Source organism: Saccopteryx bilineata, chromosome 9 (assembly GCF_036850765.1).
Source record: "Saccopteryx bilineata isolate mSacBil1 chromosome 9, mSacBil1_pri_phased_curated, whole genome shotgun sequence".
In the NCBI taxonomy this organism is placed as follows: Eukaryota; Metazoa; Chordata; class Mammalia; order Chiroptera; family Emballonuridae; genus Saccopteryx; species Saccopteryx bilineata.
This window is the reverse complement of record NC_089498.1, coordinates 34,351,233-34,367,271: the sequence shown is the minus strand read 5'-3', so window position 1 is coordinate 34,367,271 and position 16,039 is coordinate 34,351,233. Positions and strand designations below refer to the sequence as shown.

The 16,039-nt window shown below is 53.9% G+C and overlaps 1 protein-coding gene across 4 annotated transcripts in view; it reads right to left on the bottom strand.

Annotated features, from left to right (window-relative positions):
• Positions 1-1,432: 1,432 nt before the first annotated feature.
• The window catches only part of KIAA0513 (KIAA0513 ortholog), a 69,794-nt gene continuing 55,187 nt past the window's right edge, over positions 1,433-16,039 (bottom strand). For 3 of the 4 annotated variants that reach the window (XM_066241997.1, XM_066241998.1, XM_066241999.1), the window contains 7 exons: positions 15,921-15,961; positions 15,358-15,436; positions 13,371-13,448; positions 12,106-12,135; positions 8,952-9,032; positions 8,381-8,475; positions 1,433-6,931 (listed from right to left, as the gene is read on the bottom strand). In XM_066241997.1, coding sequence (XP_066098094.1) covers positions 6,882-6,931; positions 8,381-8,475; positions 8,952-9,032; positions 12,106-12,135; positions 13,371-13,448; positions 15,358-15,436; positions 15,921-15,961 — 454 coding nt within the window. In that variant the 3' untranslated portion in view covers positions 1,433-6,881. The remainder of the gene's footprint in view (positions 6,932-8,380; positions 8,476-8,951; positions 9,033-12,105; positions 12,136-13,370; positions 13,449-15,357; positions 15,437-15,920; positions 15,962-16,039) is intronic. The other variant, XM_066242000.1, reaches the window with a different exon arrangement.

The following is a 16,039-nucleotide window of genomic DNA, read 5'->3' as shown; positions in this document are numbered from 1 at the left end:
GTCACTGGCTTGAAGCCCAAGGTTGCTGACTTGAGCCTAAGCTTGCTGGCTTAAACAAGGGGTCACTGGCTCAGCTAGAGCCCCCTGGTCAAGGCACATACCAGAAAGCAATCAACGAACAACTAAAGGTGCCGCAACTATGAGTTGATGCTTCTCATCTCTCTCCCTTGCTGTCTCTTTTTCTATCAATAATAATAATAATAATGATAATAATAATAATAATGACACCAGCCCCACTGGAGTAGGGATCTGCCCTATCCGGTAGGACTGCATCTTAACTCATTACAAGTAAGAGTCTATTTCCAGATAAGACCACATTCTAAGGCCCTGGGAGTTAGCCCTTCAACGTTTAAGTGGGGGGGGGGGGGCATGATCCATCCCATAACACATGAACATGGTGTACAGGGATGACCTGGGGACTGGGGACACTTCACAGAAATCCAGGGAATTGGTGGGGTGATGCAGGTACAGGACGGGGTGGGTACATGATTTTCTCACCAGCGAAGTGGGGAACATCAACCTTTCCTCAAGGGATAATTGCCCAATTAACATCCTTACCATAGTGATTTTTGTTACCAGAAATCCAGCTCTGTAGCACCTCCTTGGGGAAGCCCACCTGGATTGTACCCAGGCCACTTAAAAAAAATAACTAAAACTGTCTATATTTTCTATATAATAGATAACTAATAAAATAATTCATAGATTGTATTGTATACTATATAGTCACACTTCAACCATGTTATCTCATACTTCATACTATAAGCATGTATGTGACACACACATATAAATGTACATTTAAAAAAAAAAAAACTTCAGCTGTGCCCAACTCCACTGATGGTTTCTGAAGAAAAATGACCTTTACTTATTCATCTGGTGGTCCTGGAGCCTGATGGTGCCTGGCACATAGTAGGTGCTCATTAAATGTGCATTGGCCGAATGAGGGGCCTCTCTCTCCCCTTCCCCTCTGGCCTCAACACACCCAGAGACCCCTGTTCCCAAGTACAGGTTGTTTGTATTAGGTAGGAGCTGTAATCAGTTTCCATTTACAGCCTCCCAAGTCCCCCAAAGCAAGAGGTGAGCAGCTTGGGCTCAGAAGAAAAGCAGGGTAAGGATTCCAGCTGGAAGGGGTTTGAAGCATCCTGGAGATGCTGGGCTGAGACCCAGTCCAGGGTGGAGGTCACTCCATTAACTAAGACATACCCCCGACAATTCCAGGCTCCTTATCAGTGAGAGGAATGCTCCTTTTCTTAGCATTTCCTATGAGACACACACATCTGGACAGGACCCAAATGCTTGCCCTAAATGGTGAAAACATCTATTTGACCCCAGAAAAAAAGTTTTCTTCTGAAAAGCCACTGATATCACCCAGAAGACTGCAAATTCCATAAAAAGTCCTCGTGGATATGTGAAATCAACAATTAAACAGATTGACTTTTTTCTTTAAAGGTCATTTATTTCCATTTCCACCTTCTGACAATTGGAGGTGCAATATATAGACATTCTGTTTCTTCACAGGTAGAGATGGTGCTTGATTTTAGCACCATTCTGAGATCCTCAACCCTGAAACTTTCCCAATCTTAAAATAGTCTGCAGAGCATCAGCAGGTGGGACATGAGATTGTGTGACTGTGACACATTAAAGACCTGCACCCCTGAACTTTAGTGTTGGGCTACTACAGGCGACGTCTAGATGGACAGTTTAGGGCTGAGACAGGCTGGGGTGAAAGAAAACAGAATGTTTGCATGGAAACCATCGCCAAAGCCCCAGTAGAAGCCACAGAGCCAATCAAAGGCCGCCAATTGGACTATGTTCTAACACATACACATATTTTAAGGGGTTCTGTCTATTGTTTTAATTTCTGGCATTTTCTAGTGTTCAAATGTTTGGCTTATCTTTTTCAAGGTGTCCATGGGAAGTAATAGCCTCAGGCTTGCTCATGACCCCCACTCTAGGACTGACCCACAGGGCAGAGGGGATTCGCCAGCAGGAGTCCTCTTTCCAGTTAGAGTGCAAACCCCAATCCGGTGCAGCTCATAGGAGCACCAGGTGACAGGTGGCTCCAGTCCGACTTTGCCTTGTCAAAGCCCAGAGTCTGCAGAGTAAGCCAGGATCTGCGCTCTCCCCCGTGGCAGATGTCCTGAGAGGGTGCAAGTGTGGGAAGAAGTGAATAAAATGTCCTGAGTGTGTGTAAGTGGCAGGAAGAAGGGCAAACCCAGGCCATTCTGGTTGTCTCCTGAAAAGGATGTCTCTCCTGAAAATGATGTTTCCATAGTAACCAAGAACTGGGCATTAGGAGCACTGCTCCACTTGAATCCTGGGGACCCAGCTAGGGCTGGAGTTCCATGCACCAGCTGGCCGACTTGGGGACACAGGCTAACACCAGGTTTCCCAGGGAACAAAGCAGGCTGGCCCCTGGGGCTCTCCTTCCACCCCCCCACCCCCCAGGAGTGCAAGACTCACGGGCCCAAAAAGGGTAAGGAGAGCCCAGGCCCAGAAAGGGTAAGGAGAGCCCAGGCCCAGAAAGGGTAAGGAGAGCCCAGGCCCAGAGAGGGTAAGGAGAGCCCAGGCCCAGAGAGGGTAAGGAGAGCCCAGGCCCAGAAAGGGTAAGGAGAGCCCAGGCCCAGAAAGGGTAAGGAGAACCCAGGCCCAGAAGGAAAGCCAGCCTGCAGTGACTATAGTCACTGGATGTGAACAATCAGGGAACAGTTCACCCATTTGTTACCCGGAGAACCAACACGTGCCTATTCCTGGCCCCATGGGGATAAGGACACGCTGGATGTACGGCCTGCGTGGCTTGAGTACGCCCTGGTCCGGTCTGGGGTCCAAACACTGCACTCTTGTCAATTAGGGGTACTTCTAGCTAATACCACTTTCCTTTACCACGAAACTGGGCTGAAAGCTTGTCACGTAAAACATCCCCGAGAATCATCAGAAGGAGTAAATGGTCTGCAGAAAAGCAGGCGGAGACGGCTGAGTAAGAGAACCAAAGGCTGGTGGGGGTGGGAGGGAGTGAGAAGGACCCTTGGAGCTGAGGGTCAGTCGGGCCCCCGCTCAGTGGTTTTGTCTACAGTTGAGGAAGATGAGAGAGGAGACTAGCCCGAGACCAGCATGCTGGGAAGGCGGAGGCGGGGTGGGGGAGGGAACGACAGGGCTCACAGCACCCACCTCCTGAGGGCGGGGCTGGCCCTCGAGCCCTCCTGCCTTCTCCCCCTGCTTCCCAAGCTCCCACCGTCCTGAGCAAAGGACTCAGCCCCCTGCTGCATAGTTGTCTTAAATCTTGCTAATTTGGTAATTGAGCTGACCTAACCACGGGCCCACCTGGATCCTCCCTAATTAAAAAGCCAAAGATTAGTAACGCCCAGGAAGGCCAGGCTTGCAGCGTGTGGCCCTGGACTTCTGGTTACAGACACACAAACCCTATGGCAAGCTCCTCTGTGGACAGAATGCTGTGCTTCTCCCGTCAGGAGGTGGGAATACCAGGTCTCTGGGCGAGAAATCAACCCACATAAAATGGTCCATGTCAGAGCAAACCTCAAGCTGTTTGCCTGCTCACCACAACAGTGCACCCTGTGGCCTCACTGGGTGTGGAGAGGCGAGGACAGGATCCACGCATGGGGTCTGTGGTTCTTGCCCCAGCCTCTGCCCTAAACCCACACGGGCTTGCTGGGTTAACAAACACCCCAGGTTTTCATCTGGGTACAGAACTCAGGAAGTGGACTCCTTTTCTAGTCCTTTTGGTAATTTAAGAGCTCCCTGGCCCACTTATTTGTCTTTTGGCAATAGGAAAATCATAGTCTGCTGCATTTCACTGTACAAGTAACTTACAATAGCAGAATGTGGCTCTCCCCCCTTTGGTTAAACACGCACACATGTACACACACACACAGCTGCAGTCTGAATACTAACATGGCTCCTCTTAGACATCGTCAATATTGCTAAAATTATAACAAAGGTTAAAAACATACAAGGCCGCATTTCAACATCATCCTGTTTTCTAAGCAGGGAACTAGTTACTTGAGAGAATTACTCCCTACAACCCACACAGCCCTGAGGGACAGAGAGCAGGAAATCTGAAATGCCACTGCCAGTGACAGGTCTTCGAAGCTCCCGGCTTGGGCTGCTCCACCTGCTGGGACTGGACACTCTCTTGGATGCGATCGGAGACTTCCTGCACTGAGTCTGAGGTTCCTGAGTTTATAGGAAGGGCTACCAGAGCTCTCTGTGACCGAAGCATCCTGTGTGCGCTCTGGGCGAGACCGCTCCTCACACCGGGACCCGGAGTACATCCGCGTCTGCTTTCCCCCAGAGCCCCCTCGGGTCTGCTCTAGCCAGGCCCCGAAGGGAGGAGACGACATCACAGGGAAGAGAAAAATACCAGTGAAGCAAACTGCCAGCCTCCTTCTAAGGACCCCTGCTCCTCCAGGTGACACTGGCCAAAGGCAGCTGCCCACAGGCGACAGAGCAGTCTCTGAGCCCCTGGGCACTGGTCACACCGAGGCGGGGTCTCTGCTGGCGTTCCCTGTGGGGCTGAGCATGACAGGCAGCACGTCTGGGGTCAGACTTACTCCCCTCCGAAGAGCTGGATCTCTGAGAACAAGGAGTGAGAGGGGAAACCAAAGCGACCCTTGCCTCCACCTTCAGCTGCTATTTCAATAGGGCCTAGTGATTAGAAAAGAAGAAAAAATTTCCAGACCATTTGTGAAGGTGAAGTGCTGGGAAAAGCCCACAGAAGTCGCAGCTGCATTTTCTCGCAAAGGCTGTGTGCTCCCGTGCCCGCCCACCAGCACCGGGAGTCTCCGAACCCATTCTCCTTCCACCAGAAATTGGACCGGCTCAAAACTTCCACACAAACATCTTATATATACAAAGGTAGGTCTTTTGGTCACCTTGAAGTCATAACGCATTTCAACTAACTACTAAGAAATACGTAATAAAGGCAACGAGGGCAAGCTAAAGGGAGGGCCTTGGGGCCTGAGACACACCACTCAACCTGGCCCTGTGTACAGGTCTGGGGGTGGGGGCAGGGAGCACAGCAGCACATCCATGGGTCATGGCTGAACGTCTTAGGGGGATGCATTGTCTGGAAGAGGCATTGGAAGAGGAGGGGCCCTCACACCCATCAATTTGTTACTTCTCTGAAATGCATCCGGTAGAGAGATGCGCCATCACTGGGGCCCAACAGTGGGGTTGGGGGTGGGGGACGCGCCCGTCTGCAGGACCTGTCCCAGCACATGGCAAGCATACCAGCAACACAGCTGCGCTTTGTTAAGTGACATCAGAGAGGCTGACGTCTCTGTCTCTCTGTCTCTTTCTCTCACATACACACACAGGGCCATCAAAAAGCGAGTTGGGTTTCTGAAGCCCTGGTCCCCAGCTCTTTTGGCCGCGACATTTCACACCGCGCACTCTGACTGCACCATGTTTCCTGGCACCTCTCATAATTATCCAGGTGTGCGTTCAATGGCTCAATCTGCTCTTCTCTGGAACATTCCAGGGAGCCATTCCACCAGGGAACCCTTCCAAGCGCTGGCTGGGTACGTGACTACCAGGCATGTATTTGCTGTGCTCAAGAAGAGAGTAATGGAAGGTGACGTCGATTTAGAGGAGGTAGCGGGGACACAGGACAGGAGGATAAAGACAGAGCCCCGTGAGCGCAGTTCAAGGCCAGTGGAGGAGCCAGCATGCTGGATGCTTGCAGGTCAGACTTCAGCTCCGCTGGGCGGGTCATGCTCCCCAGGCACGGGGGGTGAGATGAGGGGTGTCTGCGGAGTCCGCAGGAAAGAGCTCAAACACGCTTGGGCTGCAGGAGGGAACAGCACCTCCCTGAGGCTGCCAGGGGGTGAAGGGCCCGACACACTGAAGCCACTCCGCTCAAGGGCCTCGTACAACCGCTCCCAGAAGCCACCTGTGCCCAGCTGTCTGAATACTGATACAGATTTTTCCGTCTTTTTTGAAATAAAGGGCAGCATTGTTTGCTTTTAGAGAGGGCGGCAGTCTTGCAGCTACTGAGGAACTCTTCTCTTTTCTGTGCTGTTTCATGGGACAGACAGCCCATGCTGCTCCTTGGGAGGGAGTGGCAGGCTTTATCTGCTGCAGAAGGAAGCCACCGGCTGACCAGGAACATCTCAGACAGTCTGATGCAGACACCTCAGTGCTGGTGTGACTCCGCTTCAGTGATGTCTCCAGGGTGCTCCACACCACTGTGGCCCGGCCCTCCATGCTGGCCACCCTCTCTCCCTAAATTAAGAGGTGTCTTTTTCCTCCTCAAAGTTCCCATGACGCTAGCTCCTGTCACAGGGGGTGGGGAGCCAGGAAAAGGCCAGCACCAGCCACAGGCTAACACTGAGAGGGCCTACCATCCCTCCGCACATGGCCGTTCAGCGGGAACCCTGACTGTGGGAGTCTGCCCTGTCCCAAGCTTGAAGCAGAGCGTCCCAGATCGTCACCCATGACTGCCCCATGTCATTGGTGTGTGCTGGCTCACGGCTGCCCTCGTTTGCATTCCCACGTGCACCCTGTCTCTCCTGCAGAGGCTGCAGGCGGACACTGCCCTGTGCCCCACCTGGTCCTGGCCTCCTTCCTTTTCCTGCAGTTCCGTGTCTCAGGCCTGACGCTCGGGAGGATAGATGGTCACCGGGTTTCAGCCACGTAATCCTGGGGACACTTTGGCACATCAATGGGGAAGTAGACACAGGCAGAGGGAAGGTAGGGAGGATGGGCAACCAGTCTTCTAACCGCTAGTGCCGGGGCAGCATGGAGCGGCTCTGGGTGCTGCTGATGTCATGCAGGGTCATCGGGTAGGGTGACAACCAGTCGCTGGCCCAAGAGAGCGGTGTGTTCGTTCAGTCTTCCTGAGGAGTGCCTTGGGGGGCCTCCCATGCCTACTCAGTGGTCATCTGCTCGATGTAGTCACTCAGCTGCTTGTATTGCTCTGAAAGAGAGAACAATGTTATCCCGTAGAAGAAAGATGGCGGCATGGACAGGCTGGTCCTGCCCTTCTCATTGGGGCAATGACAAATCAGGACCTCATCGTGAACAGTGAGCACAGGCTTCAGGAGCTGTGTGGTGACACAGAGCCTTCGGCCACCAGCACACTGCATGGCAGGCACAAACATGCACCTGGAAGTGGGCTCCCTGGAACTGGGGAGCCTTTTCTTACAGAAGCAGTAACACAGAGGGTGGCCCCACTGGCCCGCCTCGAAGCCTGCGGATGGCACAGCGCAGGAAGGTAAACTGTCACAGGCCTGGGTCCTGCAGATTGCACAGGGGCCACATAGCAGGAGAGGGGCAGTGTTCTTGCCCTTTCCTGGTGTGGTGGGGCTGGTGACACAATTTGAGATCATCCAGGGGTGCCTCTAACACTCTCCCACCTCCCGAGGCCACCCTTTTGTAGCTCCTTTAATGTGGTGCAGGATGAAGCTGCTTTCTTTTACAGAAAGAAACATTGGTCAATCCAAATACACATTTAAGTGAAAGGCTTTGGAGGCCTTGAAGAAATGCTGTTTGTAGTAGTCGGGGATGCATGAAGGCGGCCACAGCCATTGACTAGGGGAGCTGAAATCAGCAATGTATCCCCTTTTGTTACAGAAGCCAGAACTTCAGATAAACATCAAAACTGCTCTCTATTTGCCCCTGCCCCCACCCCCACCCATTGCAGTGTGGGTTGAGAAACAAAGGGAGGGCCCTGGCTCAGTGGATGGAGCATTGGCCCTGCATATGGATGTCCCAGGTTTGATTCCCAGTCAGGACACAGGAGAAGTGACCATCTGATTCTCCCCCTCTTCTTCTCCCTCTTCTTTTCCTCTTCCCCTCCCACAACCAGTGGCTTGATTGGTTTGAGCGTGACCCCAGGCACTGAGGATAGCTCGGCTGATTTGAGTGTGCCAGCCTCAGGCTCTAAAAATAGCTCAGTACTTGAGCATCGGCCCCAGAGGGGCTGCCATGTAAATCCCACTAGGGGCACAGGTAGGAGTCTGTCTCACTATCTCCCCTCCTCTCACCTAAAAAAAAAAAAAAAAGAAAGAAACAGAAACAAAGAGAGGCCATATGGTAGCCATTTAGAAGGAGGTGCAACACGTGGTGAATTAGACTATTTTCAAGTTAAGAGTCTGAGCCCCAAGTTCTATTATTACCTCTGACCCTGAACATGAACACTGAGCTGGAAAGCTCTCCCACCTGGGCAATTCTGCCTGGCAAAAATGGATTTGCAAAGAGCACGAGAGACATTTAAATAGACAAAATCAGAGAAGGGGTGACCCAACCACAGAGTTTAACATCCTATTCCTCACTGAAGTAGGAACATACTTTCAGCAGGGCGGAAGTGCTGGTCTGCAGAGCGACTGTTCCCAAAGCCCCAGCCCTGCTGCCCCTGGCCGCTCACCCTCGTCCAGGTTGCCAATCACGGCCTGCTTCTTCAGAAAGTCATTGCACAGCTTCTTGTTCAGCCCGAAGGCCAGCATGTTGTGTGTGAACGTGCTGCAGGGAGAAACACCATGAGCTAGCACCCCTCCTGCCGCTCTGGGGAGAGGCGACTGGGACTTGGGCCCTTCTCTCCTGGAGGCCCAGTGTACGGCCTGCCAGGAGTCGTCGGACAAAAGTAAAAATAAATTGTTCCTGGGTCAGCCAGCCAACAGGTCCACTGTGAAAGCACCTGCCCCAAGGCGTGGAGAGGAGGCAGGTGAACTAGGAACTCACATCCAGGCCAAACAGAACAAGTCACACGCTTTTGAGCTGTTTCACAGTTGTGCTGACACTGTGTCACCAATGTGAGAACTTGCGAGGTACGAGAGTCCTCACTGGGTCTGGGTGTCAGTGCCAGCGCCTCTGCCCTGCTTTCTCTTTTTGTGGTGACTTGGCGTCAGGAAAGGCATGGGTTTGGCCCCCACCCCGTCCTGCTCTCTCCAGGTGACAAGGGGCGGGGGCTCGGGGGCTCGGGCTCCCGGGGCTCTCACCCTAGCTGCCCGAAGGTGATGTTCTCATTGAACCGCAGGCTGTCATCACGCTCCTCCTGGGTCATGTGGCACCACTTTTCCCTGCAAGCACAGGAGGTGACAGGAGAGGGTGTTCAGAGCACCGCTGCGTCCCCAGCCACTTGCCCCTCCCCTGCTCTGACCTACCGGGGTCAGCGGTACCCAAGCATGGCCTTCCTCACACAGGAGCTGTTTGCTTCGCTTTCACACAAAGCCCGCCAGAGTGTTGAAGCTTTGCCCAAGGGGCCCCATCCCACTTATTGATATCTTTCCTAAGATGAGGGCCAAAGGCTCACACGCTTCCTACTAACTAGAGATGACGTGTGCTTAGTGGTTGCCTAGCACGTTCTCTAGGAGATAAGAATGATATCCCCCATGTCCTTCTCTACAGTTTGAGGATGGAGATCAGGCCACATTTTATGGGCAGAGAGACCTGTAGAGGAAAGGGCTCCGTGGGGAGTGGACGTCCAGACCTCAGTGAGGGGGCTCCCAGATGCGAGCTGCATCTCCAGGCTCACTGACTTTGGTGGCTCTGGTCTTCTAGTGAGGGGCCAGCCCGCTGCGGGCCACAGTGCCGGAGGCCTGGGGAGCAGGGAGGCTGAAAGGCCCTGCCGCCCATTCTGTCCGGCCAGGCCGCCCACACTGTCCGGCCAGGCTGCCTCGGGGGTCTGTAGTCACTTCCTCCCCTCCGGCTTCCTCACGCCCCGCCTACAGGCCATGCACCAGACTCCCATTCCCCCCTCAGGCCCCAGTGAACCGTGACCTGTGCCCACCGTGGAGACAGCACGAAGCCTCTAACACAAAGTGCCAAGGCCCCACGAGAAAGAGACACGGTCTGTGTGTGGCTTCATGAGAGGGACTAGAAAACACACATCTGCCTGTTCTCCCCCCAGAAAGACCAGCGAGCGCAGGAGTCGGGGAGGGGAGGGTGTTCTTTTGCACGATATTGTCTGTCTCCCTGCATGAAAACTGTCCCCATCAGCTCACTGCAGTGGACTGTCACTCCCTCCTTGTCCAGAGTGGACAGGCGACCATACCCACTGCCCAGCACTACTCCGCCACGCCCCCCATGTCTTTCTGAGGAGTGTGCTACTTGCGGACAATACAGATGGTGAGGAGGAGCTCATGTTAGCCTATGTCTCCTTCTAAATTACACTCCGGATGATGAGCCTGACTAAACAGGATTCAGAGAAAGATCAAAGGAAAGGGAGAGAGCAGGCAGGATGAGGGACGAGGGTTGGGATAATGGAGAAGTTGCAGGAAGAGAACCAGAACCAAGAACACCGACACTTCGCCTCCCTCCCTCTCCCCTCCCTCCCAGCCCGGGAGCCACTGGGGCTGCCGCAGCTCAGCGGGTCCACAGGACAGCGCGACAGAGGCGGCGAGGGGAGGTGCAGCTCCCGGGCTCCTCATGCCGACAGGGCACCCGCGAGGACACCCAGAATATGCCTCCAGGTACTAGACTCATCCCATCCTCCTTCCCCAGCGGTCATCCTTACGACTGTCCAGGCACGTGGACCCCCGTGTTTCCACGGGCGCACTGTGCACACTTGTGCAGGCCGCACACTGGCAACCCCAGGGCCCCCCAAAGTCATGCAGCATAGCAGCCCTGACTCCACTCCTCCCTCCCCACGTGGGGAGGTCATTCTTTTTGCTTTTACTAGGAGTAGAACTGGGACCATTAGTCTGACCCCTGAAGAAAAAGGCAGAAGGAAGGTCATTAGCGGTCAGTGGATCGGGTGATGCCTACAACCAAATCAATTCCATTAAACTGAGTCCAACACCCAGTATCAGTCGAGGTCCGAAACTCACAGAGGACGGGGCATGTGTCTAGGTTGCTGCAGTGGGAGCTTGGATGTGACCAACAGCTGTAGGTGGGAAGCCTTCCGAAATGAAAATGCTTCTACCTCTGAGGATAGAGAGGACACCGATGGCCTTGTGGGCAGTTTACCAACGAGGAGAAATAATGTTGGAGGACAAAAGTTGCCCTGGAGTTGGAACCAACCTTCCTGTCCCCAATACTGAAGCATACCTGCCCCTCTTCGGGGTAAGGCCTGAGGCACATCTGGGTGCCCCAGGGGGCAGGTCCGAGATGGGCGTGATCAGATCACACCTGCCCAGGTGAGGCCTGCAAGGCCCAGAGGCTGGCCTCCACTCCTGGGCTCAGCACCCACCCGTCCTCTGGGGCCTCGGCAGTGATGCCAAGAAGCCTCACTGCAGGAAGGCGGGTTAATCACACTCACCTGGAGAGGCTGTGGGAACTCAGGGCCTTTCTATTAAAAGAGATGTTGGTTATGCCTAAATGTTCCTTTTAGAGCCGCAGTAAGGCAGCATACGAAACAAGGTTTCTCATAGAACAATAAGTACTAAAAATATATCACGGATTTAAAGAAACATGTTTTGGGAAATTTCCACAGGGGTAAAAAGAAATAATTGTATCAGAAACAATATTTTGAATAGGCAGGCTTTTAACTCTAAAAATATATTACAAGAGATGTCCAACAAATGCAAAGTTCAAACAATAGAGTCAGACCCCACTGCGGGCTACCAGGAACCAGCCCTGTTCTAGGCCTCCCTCTTTGGGGACCCCCTCACATGCACAGGCTCCCCATTAGGCTGCGAGAGAGAGCAGGTGTCCCTTCTCTCTGACTCCCCAAAACTGTGCAGTGGGCGAGGGTCTGGCAGACCCCCACACACCTCTGAGCATGTGACTGCAAAGACACACCTCCGCACCACCCACAGCTTCTGAGCCAATCCCGAGTGTGACACAGGTGAAGTCGCGGGTGTGGCTGCCAGGTCTGTGTGTAAGGGGCCAGAGTGGCCAGCGGAGAGCTTGATTTGCTCAGAATTGGAGATGACTTTCTGGACTGCCCTCTCCTATCTGAACTCCTGCTGGGCCTTCTGGGAGGGCTGGGTGCCTTATTTGTGTCCTATTTTGGAGTGCTCTGTCCTTGGGGACCTCTCACTCATCACCAGACTGTCAACGCGAAGCTTTCCTCCCAGGGACACCCTCACTGCTGGCAGCCCACTCTGATGGCACCTGTGTCTGGGCTCCGGCCCCTCACCCGCCCTGAGGTGGCCCTGGGGGGGAGGGCCCGCAGCACTGTAACATGAACAAAGTCACGTGGACACACACCTCTTCTTCTCCTCCTCTCCAGCATCCCCTCTGGAGCGGCAGCAGAAACAGGTCAACAGAGGAACATGTCAAAGTCATGCAAGATATGTGGATGGAAAAAGAGAACAAGCGAAAGAAGGAGGGTTATTACAGGCAGAAACGGAGAAGGACAGAGAGAGACAGGGTATTTGAGATAAATCTCTTTCCTAGGAGTTTGAGAGCTAAGCAACAAGAGAACCCCATTCACCTAGGAGCATCTAAGCATTTCCTCCTGTTTTGTTTCTGGCAGAGCGTAGAGTTCTCTCTAGAGTCCTTAGGAAGAGTGTCAGCACCCTGCCCCCACCCTCCCAGAGCTCCCACTGCCGCCCCAGGAAACGCAGCCACAGCAGACTGCTGGGTGCAGGCAGGCCGTCTCGCTCCCCTTAGGGTTTGGTTGCCACCCAAACGGAAGGATTTCACCTGAGATGCCCCATGTGCCAGTGGGCTGAAGGCATAAACAGCAGGATCTGCTCTCTCCTGCTGGGGACAAAGGCTAAGGGGTCTCCCCAGTGTCAGGGAAGAGAGGATTCATTTTGTTAACGGGGAACAGTTCAGAGGCTTCAAAGTCCCAGGACCGGTGGGGCCAGTAAAGGCGCTCCAGACCGGGAGGGCTGCTGCCCCTGTCCTGCCCAGCGCTGTGCGCAGTGGGTGGCAACCTTAGCTCACTGTGACCAAAGAGAGAACTGAGCACCAGCCCGCGGCATCAGTGCCAACCCCCCACTGCTGCGGCGTGCTTTGTGAAACGGTTCACCCAAGGGGTCTTCTGAAGTGGCAAGACTGCCCTCAGGGAAGCTGGGAAGGGCTGCGAACCAGAGCGGTGAGGTGAGAGCGGCAACTGCATTTCTCAGACGGGAAAGCACAGAGTCCGGGCGGCGGCCAGCCCCGCACCCGGATCCTGCGGCCCGCCGCCGTACGTGCTCAGGATTCGGACTTCTCACAGAGGCTAGGTGGGTGCGCTCGAGGGGGTCCTGACAGTTTCATTCAGTGGGAGTCTGCATTTCTTAGGAGGGTCAGGCCAAGTCATGCCGGAGCCCGGGGGACAGGAAGCGCTCATGCAAGCCAGTACCCCACCCACCCACGAAGCTCTGCACCGCACCCTTCAGGCAGCTTGCGGGCACTAGGCCAGGAGGGGCGGAAGGAGAAACCAGGCGCGTGGACTCAACCGTTCTGCTCTCCTCTTCAGAACCAGGAGATGAAAGCTCCCCGGTCCTCTTCCCGAGGAAGGCCGGCCCAGACTTTGCTCCTACCTGGTCGTGGGGGACCGCTTTCTCCTCTCACAGTGGACAGCATCAAAAAAAGCCGCGTTCCAGAACCTCAGCGTATGCCTGCGAGACAGAGACACAGGTCAGTGCTCCCACGCGGAGGGGAAGGCAGCTGTGGCCTACTCGCTAGACGAGGGAGCGGCGTTTCCGCCACCTCTGGCTGATCAGCTAGAAGTCTCAGGGAGAAAGGGCTGAGGAAAGAGAACGAGCAGGAGCCCTCATCCTAAATCAGGCGCCTCCCTGGGGCTCCCGGCCATGCATCATGAGTGCATCTGCAGTCTGTCCCAGGGGGACAACTCTGATTGAGAGAAGTGCTGGCAGGAAGGTGAGTGGAGCTGGGAACCCTGGACTCCTCAGATCGGAGCTGAAGCCGCCCCAGGCAGGATGCTGACTCAGCACCTTTGCTGCTTCTCCATCTCCAGTTGAGGCTCCCAAGAGAAGGCAGGGGGTCAGAGAGACCCGCTCTTCCAGAACAGGTGCTAGTAACATACACAGCAACCTGGCAGGAATAGGCCACATGCAGAGAGTGAACACGTTTACAGGCACACACAGTAAGGAACATTCCTCTTAAGGAAGATCAAGGTCAAAAAAATAAAAGTAAAAAAAAGGAAGGGAGATTGAGGTCAGGTAACTACAGATTTGGTGGGTGGGCCAAATCTGGCTGCTGCCTGTTAGTCAATCAATATTTGTAGGAACACAGCCCCGCCCGTTCACTTACATACTGTCTAACAGTGGAGTTGAGTGGTTGCCTGCAAAATCTAAGACACGTATCACCTGGCTCTTCAGGGCTCTTCTCGAGTCAAGGCCCAGAGGGGCCGAGCTAAAATCACTGGACAGCTGTGACAGGGACTGGTCAGCATCCACTTCCCCCTGCTTCTTCCTGAACCTGGCCCAGCTTAGGTGGGACCTCCCTAGGGAGTCTTCAGGACAGCTTCAGCCCAGCCCTCTGGGTACACTGCTCACTCGCCCTTCTCTGGCAGACTAGACTGTGACCTCTGAGGGAGGGGCATGTCTGATACCCTCTGGGTTCCAGGTGCAAGCACACTGCCAACTGGGAGTCAACATAGTGTGGTGGTGTCCAAGCTCCAGAGGGATTAAGGCAGCACAGTGGTCATCCACAGAGCAAGCCAGAAGGCCAGAGTTCCCCTGACCATGGCTCTCTCACTTCAACCATGACCTTTATATACATAAAATAGCTTTATTGGGATATAATTCACATACCATAAAATTCTCTCTTTTAAAGCATGCAATTCAGTGGTTTTTAGTATATTCACAGAGTTGTGCAACTGTCACCACTATCTATTTCCAAAATATTCTCATCACTCCAGAAAGCAAGCCCAGACCCATTAGTAGTCACTCCTCATTCCTGTTTCCCTCAGCCCCTGGCAACTCCTAATCTACTTTGTCTCCAGGGGTCTGGCTGTCCTGAACATTTTATGTAAATGAGATCACACTATGCGGTTTTTTTGGTCTGGCTTCTTTCACGTAGCAAACCATGTTCCAGTGTCCCCATCATAGCAGGTATCAGTGCCTCATTCCTTTACATGGCTGGACAATATTCTGTGGTGTGCATAGGTTAAATTTTGTGTATCCATACATATATCAAATGTCCACACAGGTGGACATTCAGATGGTTTCCGCCATTCGGCTATTATGACTAGTGCTATTATGAGCATACATGCACAAGTTTTTGCATTCTTTTGAGTACGTTCGTAGGAGTGGAATTGCTGGGTCCTAGGATAGCTCTATGTTTAACCTTCTGAGGAACCGCCAGACTGTTTCCCAAGGTGGCTGCCCATTTGACAATCCTACCAGCAGTCTATGAGGGTTCCAATCTCTCCACGTCCTCACTAACCCTGGAAGACTGTCCACCTGTTTTGTTTTAGCTGTCCTCGTGGGCACGAGTGACCTTCATTTCTGACGGTAGGAAGGTGCAGCGGCTGCTGCCCCACAGGTGCGGAGAGGGCCTTACCAGATGGGCTGCTGCTTCAGGTGCGTGTACAGGTAGATCTTCTCCCCCTTCCTCTCCTCCTCCGGGCTGCACACAGTCACTGCGGGCGGTGGGGCGTAAGAAAGACTGAGCGTGGCTCTGGTTGCACCCACAGGTCGGCAAAGCCCATGGAGATGCTGCGGAAGCCACCGCTTCTCCCCAAAGGCCATGGAAATGCAGCTGAACTTGCACGAGAGCGTTTCTGTTGCCCGTGGGCAGTAATGACATGCCTCACGTCTGGCAACCAGCTTTTCCGAGGGAGGGGTCCCTGGAAGGCTCCTGTACCCCTTAACTTCCTTGGGATAAGGAGCTCAGTTCCTGCAGCCTCCCCTGGAGGAGTGGCCCTTCTCAGAAGCTCAGGAAGAAAACAGACTGGAGCTGAGACAACTGTGGAGTCACCTGCTGCAGCACCTCCTGCGACAGGGGCAGTGGAGCCCCAGGACAGTTAGGGACCTGCTTGTCGGCGCTGCCAGTTAAGGGTGGGCTGGTTGAAGACTCCCCTTGGGCCCTGGGTTAGGGAGACTGGGCAGCTGGGAGGCACTCACCAGTCTTCTGTGGCTTGTCCTTGGGCTTGCTCTCATCCTCCCTAAGGGACAGAAACCACAGCAGTGACAATAGGACCCCCACACCTTCTCAAAGAAACCATTTTACATTGCTGAAACGG